The sequence below is a fragment of the Netta rufina genome, assembly GCF_964035555.1.
Source record: "Netta rufina genome assembly, chromosome: 1".
Classification (NCBI taxonomy): Eukaryota; Metazoa; Chordata; class Aves; order Anseriformes; family Anatidae; genus Netta; species Netta rufina.
In genome coordinates this window covers 160,453,157-160,466,897 of record NC_140123.1, presented here as the reverse complement: position 1 = coordinate 160,466,897, position 13,741 = coordinate 160,453,157, and the positions used below count along the sequence as shown (strand labels likewise).

The window sequence follows — 13,741 nt, the reverse complement described above, 5'->3', positions numbered from 1 at the left end:
CAGACTTGCCCAAATTGCTTATTTGTAATTGAGTTGTTTTGCTTAGTTCCGGAATATGGGCGTTCTTCTCTGGACAGTCTCAGTCACTTGGAGGCAGAGTAATATTTAAGACTGGGTGTAGAAGCCACACAAAGAGAAATTATGGGCACAGAGAGAGAAGAGTAACACCCAGCGATACAGAAAAATCCTCATTCTCCAAATCTGTTAGTCTCAGTATAGGGTTCTTGTCTGTACGCCAACAGTGAAGTTGTGACAGCTCGATGTATGGCAGTTGCCTTTTTTTGTATGGTTAAGTGAAGAGGTACAATTTTTTTTATCTGCTTCTTGAAAGTACCTGTTGTGAGGTTTGGTAGGATGACTTTATTTGGGAGCGGGACGTCACTGCAGCAGAAGCATGAAGAAGAATCTGCACATGGTCATTACGTGGTGGGAACAGCCTGAGCTCTTCGAGGATGAAGGCGCTGGCACTGAATGCTTGTTCTTATTTTCCCATGCTGGCCTTCCTTAACCATGTTTGAGGTTGTTCTTTATATTATTCATAGGTTGCATTTATGCTGTCTCCCAGTTTTTGATAAGCAAGGCTAAATAGGGTGAAGGCAAAGCTCTGCATGTTTTCAAGCTGCCTTTCTAGTACACAGCAATACCGCATTGCTGGACAGTCTGATGTTGCGTGTGATGTACACTAGTGATCAGTGCTCTACTTCGAGGAAGGTATAAAGTTGATATAAGCAGTCTCATGCTTTTTCTCCTCTGCCTTGTACAATATATTGCCACCACCTTTCGGTTGTCAACACAAATATTTATGGGTCCAAACATAGATCAAAACTCTTCTTTCTTTCGCAGGTTCTCAGCTAGATTATGATTTGCATTGGGCATAGTGTCTTATTTGTTTAGTATCTTTGGCAATGGGTACTGAAATGAGAGCAGGAGCACTCTGAGTCCACGTTGCATATCCAGTTGACCATTAAATGGCAGCAGGAACATTTCAGACAGATGTAGCAGCATTTGTCTGAATGTTGTAACAGAACAAATTGGTCCCATGCTGGGACATCTTGACTGCTATGTAAAAATTAATACAGCAGAAAAATTTGCAATTGACTTGTTGTTCAGAGCTTGTCTGTTAGCGAGGTATTTCTGGAGTTGTGTCAATTACAACTTTGGAATTGGAATTGGAATTGGAAAAGGGAAGAAAAGATAGGAATTTGTGAGTTTTTAAAATTACCGAATCACAGCAATTTATGCGTTTATTTAGGTAAAATACATTTATTCTAATGCATTTTTGAACCACAGTTCAGCGATTGTTCATTGCTAGAATTAATTTATTTACTCCCCATTTGGAACTGTCTTTAAAATCTCTCTGTGGAGGTCTTACACATACTGAGCCTGACCATGAAAACTTGTTTAGGCTATTGTTTCTGTCAGCAGTGACTTGCTTAGTTTTAGCCAAGGTATTGCATCTCTGTTTCAGAAACAGTAATTGTACCACTCTTTATCGTTATCAGAAATCTCTAGAAAAACAGACTATATTGAGCATACATCTAATGCATTAAATAAGTCTCCAAAGAGTCTGTTCTATCACACCAATTTTATCTTAATGTCTTATGTCCTAATGTAATGCCTTCAGTGCATCGGCTATTAAATGTGGCCTGTTATTTTTAATAGGTAAAATATCATGTATGCTGTCAGTACTGTAGAACATACTGTTTATGCTGTCTCTTTTTACCTAACTGAAAATTCTCTGTGTTGTTATACTGTGCTTTATTCCCCCCTCCCCCGAAAATAAATAAATAAATAAATAAATTGCTTTATTTCCTTTGCAGCTTTTTTTTTGATGAGTTGCCTTTTGCATACATATAGAAGTATAAGAGGAATGCATCCAAAGATGTCTTTTTAAACCATTCCTGACTTCTTTGATATTACTCACATGCACAGAAATGTGTATGCGTACAATAATTGTGGAAGAGTTTTTTAAGAGGTGTTTTGTGGTTTTTTTTTGGGAGGGGTGTTAATGTAAGGCCTTTTGGGCTAAGTGTAATTAACTTCTGTTTTAAGAATAAAAGACCAAAACTTTTTAAAAACTTGCTTGGAAATTTTTGTGGCTATTATTTGTTTAGCCAAATCAGTGTTGTCTTCAGTTTTTATCTTCGTTTACAGTGTTACAATGTTTTTGTTGTGTTTTGTGGTGCTTGATTCACAAATAGTGAGATGCGTTGAAGCTTTTCATTGGCCTAAGTCTTCGGTTGTAAATGTAATTTTTTTGTGTGGGTGCACAACAAAAAGCGAGTATTGAAGACAAGTCATGGAAGTTGCTTCCAGGATGGGTGATGCTGGACTGAGAACTACTGGAAGTTAAGCAAAGGTGCTCTTGTGTGAGATTCTTCCATTTTGTGCCCGAATCCTGACAATAAAAGAAACCCTTTATCTTTTGAAAGTCCAGACCTTTTATTGATAAAATTGTTCAGGCCCTCAGAAGAGCGCAGTTCGTTTTCAGTTTTAGAGTTAGTATTCTTGAGCCTTGAAGAGGTTTTCTGCTTGGTTTTCTTCCAAAGACTGGCTCGTTTGCAAGGCTAAAGAAAGATGGTCCCAGAAGTGATGACTCCAACACTGTAAATTGGTTACTAAAGCAATTAGGGGGCAGCAAGCCTACTGTGCACAGTTTTTAGATATATTTTTCAGAAGCTGTGTTAAGGCACTTTACGTGTACTAATCCAACCCAGTCACATTACAGACATTTTGGTTTCCAGTGCTCGTTATATATTTAGAGATGGAAAGTTCCATGGCTCATTGGTAATATATACATTATATTCACGTAGCCTTCTGGTTTTTGCCTTCCCCTCCAAGAAGGAAAAAAGACTTTCAGTTTATGGGTCTAACAGCAAATGCAAGAAGCTTTGCCAGTCAGCTCATTGATTTTGTTGGCTTAAATGACAGCCAATTTAACCAGACTTGTGCTGTGTTTTTTCACTTGGCTGGTGAGAGAACAGAACCTTTGATAATTAACATGAAGCATTAGTACAACCGATCTAATCTAGGGAGATATAAAATACAATGCCTTTATTGATATTTTTTGTTATTTGATATTGCTACTGTGTACAGGAGAGAATATGTGTGTACAGTTTAAAATATGTAATCTTGCTGTGATTGCCTAAGTAAAACTTTGAGTCCACGAGAAAAAAGGTATGTATGTGACAGGAAAGAGGACTACCAGCTTTGACCCTTTGACAGGCCAGGAGGAGGTTGTTCCTTTCAATTCCAGTACCAGTGGTATAGTTAAATACGCACAGAGTAATGATTCTCATGTTTGTTTTCGTTTGTTTGTTTTTAAACATAAAGGTTCTGTGGTTTTGTTTTGATTTGTTTTGATATCTGTACTTCATTACTATTTAAAGGCAAAAGGATTATTAGGGGGAGGGAGAAAAGGAAGTGCGTTCCTAATCTAAATTAAATTAGGACAGGCCAATTTCCATATATTTCCTCTGTATGCAAAAGTTCTTCCAGTTGATGGTCTAGATCAGGAGCTGAATATAGATGCTCTAATTCACATTGGGAGGAGTCTCTTTGCCTACATTAGGTAGGAAAACCAGCCTGTGATAAGAAGTTAAGCTTTGTGAACACGTTTGTGCTTCCAGTTCTCAGTAATTAATTGGTTGCGATCTATAAATACATAAAAAGGAGCCTTACCATAGAAGATTAATTCCATATTGAATATTGTCTTATTCATAAAGAGGAGGCTGTGAGGGTCCTTTTGCCTTTTTTTTTCTGTTGCTGGGAGGTCAAACTAGGCACTGATATTTGACTTCATGCTTTTTTTTTTTACATCAGTAACAAGGGTCTTGTTTGTTAGATGTTGCTTCTATCTGCAATGTCAGTTCTTTGACCAAATGCAGCGTAAAAGATAACTTTTGAAGTGGTTCTGTTCCTAAGCAGAAGAGAGTCTAGTTGGCTAGTCACGATGTTTCTGAAGGCTGAGCATGGAAAAATGCAGTAGAATTATTTTTTTTGGCCTGATGTGAACAAATGCAAGTTGGAACAGATGCAATGAGTAAGATGCCACTTGTATAATCTATTCTTTTAGAGTGGAATTGTGATTGTAAGGAAGTGCATCTTTATTAGATGTGAATTTTACAAGTACTCAAACTGTTGGTTTATGATCCTAGATGAATTAGCCGTGTATTTCACAGTGTGATTAATTTTGTTCTGTATTTGATGTGCAAGATGTTGGTGTCATCAGTAGCTTTTTTTCTTTTCCTTTTCCAAACTCAGGTAGATTGAGAACAGTTTAATAACAGCAAACTACAGAAAGCTGTTTTTCTTCTTTAAATTAAGGGGACAATATCCTTGACAGGTGTTTCCTGTTTCTGTTTTTAATTAATGTTGTTTTCATTACTCAGAGTTTTTCAGACTTCTCTTTCTGACACAAGCTTGGATTATCACCTTCAGAAATACTTATTCTTGAATGATATGCATCTGAAGTTACTAATGCAGCCAAAAAAAATGAGTGACACACAGTTTATTATGTGCTTGAAAATAACAGGCATGCAACTGGTGTAATTAAAACGCTGGTGGAGAGTTGAATGATCAACTGCTCAGCTTTGAAAGACACGGTGAATGATGCCAGGGATTTTGAGAATCACGAAGAACTGCAATACCAAGGACTGCATGAGAGAGTGCCACGGTTCTTGCTGTTCTTGTTCCTGGTAGTGCAGACAGTTTTTATTTTTCAGTCAGTAACAGCATACTTGATTTTTCCATCTTAGATTCTAAAAAAAATGTAAGTCTCAGTGGAATCTTCAGATCTCTACCAAATTGCCATACTTGTACCTTTTTTTCACTTTTTAAAAACCATCTTCACCCAGTTTGGCCCACTGCAGTGGAAATGTACTAGGTTGTACATTTCACAAAATCGGGCTGGTGCCCCTTGTATGTGTTTGCCTTCTTCCATCCTAGGAGCTGATGTTGAGCTACCAAGTGAGCTACTTCAGACTGGCCATGCTGCTGTCTGCTTTCTTTTAAAGCCCCTGCTGGTGGCTTTAGTCCCGTAGCACTTCTTTGAGGCTTGTCCCATGTCCATGCTGTTGCTATAGGCTGCTTCTCCTGAAGGTTTCTGAACTTGTCCTCTCCTCCCACTTCAGCTGCTGTCTTCAGATAATGTGTTTTTCTAACTGCCTTTAGATGTTTGGGAAGCACCTCACCCGCTTGTAAAGCAGCTTGTAAAAACAGCCAAGTAGCAACTTCATTGTGTGCCTAAGTGGAAAAGTAAATTTTAAAATGCTTAATCTCTATGTAGATGCATCTTAATGCAATTTAACATCTGGAAACAGAAGAGTCAGCACTTAGTCTGATCCAAAGCTTATTGAAGTTCAAGGACGGGTTCCCACTGACTTCAAAGGGCTTTGAATCAGCCAGATCTTGGTGAGCCATCAGTGTCTTTGACCCTCCTGAAATAAACCAGCTAAAATGTAAGCTGTTAAATATTTTCATTGCTTCTGAAAATTTCAGCTGAATTTGTTTAAGCTTACAAGGATTAAGCACATAGCATATGCTAACTGCATATAAAGACCTGCATTCCTTTTTTCACTTGAGCGTATCAGGGGCTGGGAGTTGGGGGGACAGGATTTTAGCTATCAGCATCATAAGGCCTCTGATTTTTGATGAGTGTGGAATCTAGATATTAATACAGAATGTAAATACTTCAGTATGTTTCTGCTATATATCTAGGGTGCTGTGGACATCTGGTTTGGCCAAACGAAAAGTGCTGTAGTACAGGTGTTGTGGGAAGGATGGGCCTGATACAGACAAAGGGAGCCAGAACCCACGTGTTTAAGTCTGATTTTACCTAGATGATTTAAAAACTGGGGAGTTTGTTTTTAGGAATGCACTGTAGAGAATACCTTTAAATGACATTGAGAGGGAAGTGGGAGTTTGAGGCTGTTGAAGCAAACTGAGCTAATGACAGTGAGCATTGAAAACTTTGTTGCAGGTTCTGAGGAGGAAAAATGTGTATGAAAGGTAAATTTTAGTACAGTTTGGAAGGATTTAATAGTGGTGCTTCTAATGATAAAAGCTGGGAGTTCAGGGTTAGACTGGAAGTCATTTGTAAGAAGGAGCAGTTGCTTTAATACATTGCTTCTTCCTTTATTTCATATCAATTTAAGGATTGAACAAATATGTCTCTGCTAGCTTTTCTGGGTTGTAACAGACAGTACTGTATCAGATTGCCTGTCCTCATTCTGTCTGCAGAAGACTAGAATTTCCATTAGCTGCATTCAAGTTTATGCGTCTATCTGCTATGACCTCTCAAATATTTGTTTTGGATGCAATTTGGAAATTCAGAGTAGATAAATCTACAAAACAGAACAGTCAAGTCATACAATCAGTGGTTTGGGTTAGAAGGGACCTTAAGGATCACCTGGTTCCAACCCCCAGCCATGTGCAGGGACACCTCCCACCAGACCAGGTTGCCCAAGGCCCCATCCAGCCTGGCCTTGAGCATCTCCAGGGATGGGGCATCCACAGCTTCTCTGGGCAGCCTGTGCCAGGGCATCACCACTGTCATAGTAATGAATTTCCTCCCAATGTCTAATCTAAACCTACCCACTTTTAGTCTAAAGTCATTATTCCTTGTCCCATCACTACACTCCCTGACACAGAGCCCATCCCCAGCTCTCCTGTAGGCCCCCTTAAGGCAATGGCAGGCCACTGTCAGGTTTCCCTGAAGCCTCCTCTTCTCCAGGCTGAACAACCCCAACTCCTTCAGCCTGTCCCCATAGGAGAGGTGCTCCAGCCCTCTGATCATCCTCGTGGTCCTCCTCTGGACTCTTCGTAAAGGAGAGGCCTACACTTACCACCTTATCTTCATCTGTGTTCTGCTGGTGGCTCTGTTCTGGGCTCTGTTCTAAAGCTCCAAAACAAAAATAACTGTGCACATTCATCTCACAATTACTAAAAACTTAGGGGAAAATCATCAGTCTTACTGCATCTAATCATAACCACTAGGTGTATATTACTAATCAAGTAACTCCATTTTAGATTTGTCAGGTTTCCTGTTAAACAGTGAAAATAAGCGTGCATCTGTTATAAACTGGTGAAAATGAATGTCAAATTACTTCCCTCTAATTTTGTTTAAGTGAGTTAAGATCACCCTTTCTCTGAAGCTGCTGTCATTTTAGACAACTAGCGCTACCTTTGGGTTGTGTGGATTATATTTTGGAAGCTCTGTTCTCTGAGACCTTGTCTCCAAATACGAGGATTTAGCAGGTTCTAAAACTTTGGCCACAAGTGAGGATGAAGAAATCAAAAAGTCAGGACGTTCCCAAGTGCTAAATACTGGTCACTCCTAAATTGCTTTCAGTTTTTTTAATATATATCCTCTACGTGTCTGAATTAGCAAGAATACTGATGCTTTAGGGCAGGAACAGGAAAATTGAGTTTGATATCATTGGACATCTTTTTTTTCCATTAAAAAAAAAAAAAAAAACATTAATTACATTTCAGTAGAAGGAAGCACTTACTTGCATGTGGATTCCCATTCCTGATTCCTTTTTACTATTAAATTCTTTCAAAGTCAAGTCCTGAACTTGCTAAGAATCTTGGTAAAATTGGTGCTTCAGCACTCCATGAGCCCTTCTGTAACAGGAGGAATTTTGTAAGTATTGTTAACAAAATATGTATTTTTATATTATCTTGAGATTTAGAATCTCTTGGATTTTCTAATCTGTGTCTGTTCATTTGTATGTAATATTGTTCAGCAGTAGATCTTCTTTTTGATTAGAAAATTGTGTAGGCTTAAATATTTGCAAGATTAAAAGCCAGGAACAGCCTGTTTCCATATAAAGGCATCTGTTTTTTCAGTTACTGCCCAAGTGGAAAATTGGAAAGAAATTGTTGTGCTTTCAGTTAGCTTTAGGGCATTACATAGCTAAAAATTCCATGTATCCTTTTTGAGAGTAATACATGTAGGGAGATGCAGGCTTCAAAAACAATGTAGGAGAACCAAGTAAAACCACAAATGAAGAATGTGCCCTGATATATATTTTTAAAGACTCAATTTTTAAGAAGAAACATAGGCTAGCATTTTGAAAAAGTTAAACGCAGAAACACAACAGTCTCAAATAACTTCTTTAGAGCAGGTCCTGAACAGGAAAAGTTCCCTTGGAACATGCTCTGAGTTCAGTTTCTTAACAATAAGAATATCCTGCTTTTGAGTGAGAGGAGATAGAAATTATTCATGCTAAGGTGTGGCTTTATTGCACGTACAGAAATGCATTAAAAGAAGAGTACAGTTTGGAAACTGCTGGCCTAACTGCATCTCCAGAAGGTTATTTTTTTTCTACGTGTCTGTACACAATGCCTCTTTCTGCCTACTACTGTAGTAGCTGTGGCTGTCTAAGGTGTTAACCTTGTTGTGTAATCCACCTCTCTCCCCTTGGACACCATTCCTTCTTTGTCAGTGTTTGTGTTGTTCATCTCAGGCTGTTGGGCTCAAATCCTGAAGGTCATCTCTTATCCATCCCTGTGTTACTAACTGTAGCGTGCAGTGTAGTCTTGTGATGTTTTAGGGTGCATAGGCATACTCCTACCATCAACAACCACTTCCAGCTTCTTCCACCAGTTTGTTCTCCTTTTTATTATCTAATATCTAACCAAAGAGTAAGCTACGCAGTTGCGAAGTGTATGCTTAGAGGGATGTTGTCAATATGAAAGTAATCATATTCAGAATTTGTTGTTCGGTGTAGATATTTAAAGTACTACTTTTTGCATTTCTCTGGAGGAGGACATCAGGGAAAACTTGATTTTCTAATTTTGTATGCGAATTATGCATTTTGGAGTGTGAAGAGGCTGATGGAAGCAGGAGAAAAGATAAGAGCAGCTCAGAAATGAAAGTATGCTGTGCTTTTGTTTGACACTGCCTGTATGTGTGTATTTGAGGCTATGAGCAGACAAACAAGTTCCTGTGAAATAACATTTAGGGTGAATTATCCATAGGGGGAAATGAAAGACAGAAGTGTGCTTATTACAGTGCACCATGTGTTTGCCCTTACATGACAAAGTTCACTTACCAGCTTAGACCTGTGGCAACATGCTTATCTACCTATACCTTTGTTATTATTGCTTCTTTGTTTGCCTACAGTTTTGCACAGAGAAGGTGCCTCTGTTTTGTTCCCAGTTTATTGCCAGACTGGAGAGGAGCATCCATTCTAGCTGTTATTGTCAGGCCCTGGCTGTCATCTGCCTAGGTAGGATTGGGTTTGAGAATTGCATTTGTGTTTAAGGCTTTTAGTGCTGTCCACTTCCTCCTCTTGTGAAAAGGGCGAGATACAGAACAGGTCAGTAACCTGTCATCCTTAAGCAGATGGGCTGAAAGGGGGTGAAGATTCAGCATCATCGTCCTCGGAAGGTTTGGTGACAGGGGAAGGTTTACTGCAGGGGAAGTGCAGTAAAGAAGGCGGTAGTGTGCGCTTGTCAAGTCTTCCAATGACTGCTAATTTTTATTATTGGATTGTAAAATTAAATAGCGATCAAATGAGCTGTTATGTTTTTTTCTTAAGCAAAGATTTTTGCTTTCTCTGACAGTTAACCAAAATTGCAAAAGTGTATGGGCACGTCTCTAGACATTCTTCTTCAGTCCAGTAGAGCTGACTTTGTCTAAGGATATTCATGTTTTATGGATAACTTGCATATTGACTTTAATTTCTTGAAGTCTTCCTCCATTTTTATGTTAGTTAATTGGTTTACTGATTAACTAATATTTTTTTTCACTTCTTGTTTTTTAATCTCTCTTTTCAGGCTTCCTTAAGCCAGACTTAATATTGATAGAATGAAAAAGTTTAAGAGGAGACTTTCCTTAACCTTGCGTGGAAGCCAGACCATTGATGAATCGTTGTCTGAGCTAGCAGAACAAATGACAATTGAAGAGAACAGCAGCAAAGATAATGGTAAGCATATCTTTTCATTCAAATACCAATTTGATCAGGTCCTGCTTGAGTGAATGGTGCTGGGTTTTTTCATTTTTCATAGCTGCATGGAATTCCTTATCAAGCTTTTAATTTAACTCACATTTGTCTAGCCTGGTTCTTTTAACAGTCTGATATGTTGTCATTTATTGGTTTACTTTAATATCAAACTGTTATACAGCTCTTTATCCAAAGCTTCTTAATTTGCTATTTTAATGTAGCGAGCAGCAAGGATCGTAATGCTCGTTCAATAAACACCTTATTGTATGACTTTAAAGGGTTTTACATCAACTTCATATGGCTTCAAATTCAATTTATTTCCCAAAATGGTTATTCAGTAATATATTGATAATAATTGTTTAAGTATTTTGAATAAAACTGTTTACATTATCATTGGTGATGTAGCGCACTAGTCTGAAAACTGTCGCCTCTTCATGTCTTTGAATAGAACTTCTCTTCAACAATATGAAGGCATTTAGAAACATCCAGGACACCTATCTTGTTTGTGTATTCTTATTCAGTTCTTTCGCTGATTCCATAAGCGTACTGGCTGCTGTAATATCCACGGTAATGATAATACTGCATCTGAATCCAAGTTGCAGTAATAGCAACTAGAAGAGACTGTGTTTCTTTGTTCTGTTTCCTTGGCTGCAGCATTGAAGTCATATTTCATCTTCTGTGCTGATTAGTATTACTTCTTGTTCTGCTGACATCTAAGATTTTCTCAGGTATCAAGTGATCTGAATTTTTTTCGTCTCACACCAGTAAGTGTTTCTGAATATTCAATGGGAATATTCAGGCAGGACTGGGAAATTTAAACAGAAGTAGAGGCAATGGAATTTGCCCTGCAGACTTTTAAACCCCATCCAAAATCTGTTGCATACCAAACTGACTTTACCTTTGACAAAACAAAACTATTAGTGTTTTTCATTTTTATCTTTAATCCCTGGCTTGTTCATCACTATTGTCTTCATCATGGGCTGTGCCTGATGGCTTGGAAAATTATGTCTGTTAGAGCTTTAAGAATTTATACAACAGATCTACTCCAAAACAATAATTGTAGTATTTTTGCACTAGTATGAATAAAATACTTTGAGACGTTCTGAGCAGCTGTCCAACTTGGTTTTGCTTGCATTAGCCTTTGTTACTGACTCATATTTTCTTCAGACCTCTATATACTTCTGATAGATTGATTCCATTATGTGAATAAGTGCTAAGAATATTACTTTTGTGCTGGGAAATAAGCATCAAAAATTGTCACCAGCATCAGTGAATGTAGTGAACTGGGTTACTGAAATGATTCAGTTGAAAACTGCATCCAGGAAGAATACAAAGGCTTTGATTTAAACTGGATCACATTCTGTGTTCTAGCTCAAGGTAGAAAGAACACAATAATGAGTTTCTGAAATGTGAGCTCATGCTATCCTAAACCTTGTATAACTCTATTTGTGGTTTATAGTATATGAGAATTATCTCAAGCAGCAATATTTAGATGTCTTCTGCATGTTTCTCAACCAACTTTGACAGACCTAACTTCTCTGAAGATATTTAAAATGTTTCTAGTTACAAATTAATTATTTATCTTCCAATACTCATTTTACTTTGCTTTCCACATTATCTCACTGGCCAAAAGGAAGCTTATATGCCAATATTTTGTGGTATGATACTACTATGTTTAGAACTGCAAGATGTTGTCAGTGCCGTAATAGAATACCTTTGGATACATTAAAGTGTTGTAGATCTTTTTTAAAGAGGAAGGATAATAAACGCAGATTGTACTGTTGCTACATGTGATCTTTAATTCATTTCTGTCATTTAAAAAAGTTTTACTGCCATTTGCTTCCCTTTTCTGATACTTTTACAGTGCTTGTATTAGTATCAGTTTTAACTTTGATCTTACAGAGATGAACAAGATAGTACCTTGTTTTTTTTTCCTTCAAGAACTCTTAGAAAGTAAGGTTGGAAAAATGCTTGCTACACCAGCTAGTCCTGCTTTTCTAAAGGAAACTCTTAACTTTCCCACTACTTAAGATACGTTGGAAGGAGTAGTTTTCAGATGGATCACAGGAGACAAGATTTCGGCAACAATTGCTGAAAAAAAAGACAGGAAATGAGTTCCCTCTTCTGGTGAAAGATAAGTTAGGGTTAGGTAGTGAACATGCCTTGGAAAATGGTCCTTCAATGGACATAAAAATTACTTACAGAGGAATGCTTAAATGAGAAGGGCTTGCCTCAGTGTCTTTATATGTGCAATTGGCGTGCAAAGAAGCCTGTACTAGCTGTAAATATCAAATGGGGATACATGAGAAGAAGTAGTCTCTTAAAGAGCGGCTTATGAGTTGATAGAGTCATTAGGGTTGGAAAAGATAGCTACGTTAAGATCTCAGAAGTGCATTTCTTTACTGCGGTAATGCTGATCTCAGAAGACAGGAGCAACCTTCTCCCCTAGTTTTGCTTTTAAGAGGAAGAAACGGCACTTCTACCCTGTGGAATAGAGAAACACAAATGTGACCATTTTGCAGACTTTGGGTCTGTTCTTGAACTTAGAAAGCACACTGTAGTAAGTAAAAGCAAGCCAATATCTTCATCTACAGAGAATCAAAGTCCAGGGTACAGACAGTCTTCAGAAAGTGGTTCTTCATATGTAGTTTAGCCAACTCTCTTTCCCATGCCAAAGGCAAGGGTAGAACCTAAATACCAGAGGCATTTACAACAGAATTTTCTTCTGCTGTTGTGAGTTTTGTTTTGTTTTGTTTTTATTTTTTTCTTCCTAGAGATTAACCTGTCTCGTCTTCTGTCGTTCCATTCTGATGGCCGTGTTCACTGAAAGATATTTTTTATACAAGCCAGCTTTTTTTCTTCCTGAAAAGTGTGTTCAGCTGCACCTTAGAGACTACATTCATAGAAATCCACTTCTGTGCTGACCTAGGATCCATACTCATCTCTGATTTTTCATGTGTGTCCTGTAAAATCTATATTTGAAAGTTACGGTTGAGCACTGTGATTCCAGATGTAGATCACATGCACATAATACCAGGGACCCTTTGTCACAGTTGCCCTTCTGGAGTCGCCAGTCTTGCTCAGCACCCTCTCAAACTTTTCCTCTCCCAGAACAATTGCCTCTGATTCCAAGTAGCTGCTGCTCTCATCCATAGACCTCCCTTGTCATTAGCTCTAACATTTGAGTGGGTTGTTTGAAGATTGGTTTTAGAGAACATTACTCCTAATGTAGAACAAATTGTCCCATTTGTAGTTCACAGATGTAAAAATAGATGCGTAACTTCTGATTTTTTCGCAATGCATTGATACCACTGAATCAGCTGACCTTTTGTATGCAGTCTCATTTCACACACAGCCTCCTTCATCATGTTATGTCAGTACAGTCTCAGCATGCAGCACTTACCCATCAGCAGCAAAATGGGATTAGCAGGGATCAACCCATATTGTTCGGTGCAATAGCAATGCCGTAGCACAGAGCTATTGCACTGAATGTGGAATAATCAACAGTATTCTTTCTGGAACACCATCAAATTACTTTGTGACCAGAAACCTATGTATGATTAAATCTGCCTTACAAATTACATTCATCATAATTGGCTTTTGGGTGTGAAAGCATCACATAATCAGATGCATAAACCGTAAAAGTAGAGGGACTGATGAAATGCCTAATACACATCTGAAGCCTTATGAACTGTGGGCTGTACGAAGGATACTTTGGGGTATTTTTTCATCTGAAAACAGCAGCTTTGTCATGGTCTCTGATGTTTTAACATACAAAACTAACTAGT

At 38.1% G+C, this 13,741-nt stretch overlaps 1 protein-coding gene across 3 annotated transcripts in view; it reads left to right on the top strand.

Moving 5' to 3' along the window:
- CDK17 (cyclin dependent kinase 17) overlaps nt 1-13,741 on the top strand; it is a 94,843-nt gene that overhangs the window by 26,454 nt on the left and 54,648 nt on the right. For all 3 annotated transcript variants that reach the window (XM_084306515.1, XM_084306514.1, XM_084306513.1), the window contains exon 2: nt 9,787-9,935. In XM_084306515.1, coding sequence (XP_084162641.1) covers nt 9,818-9,935 — 118 coding nt within the window. In that variant the 5' untranslated portion in view covers nt 9,787-9,817. The remainder of the gene's footprint in view (nt 1-9,786; nt 9,936-13,741) is intronic.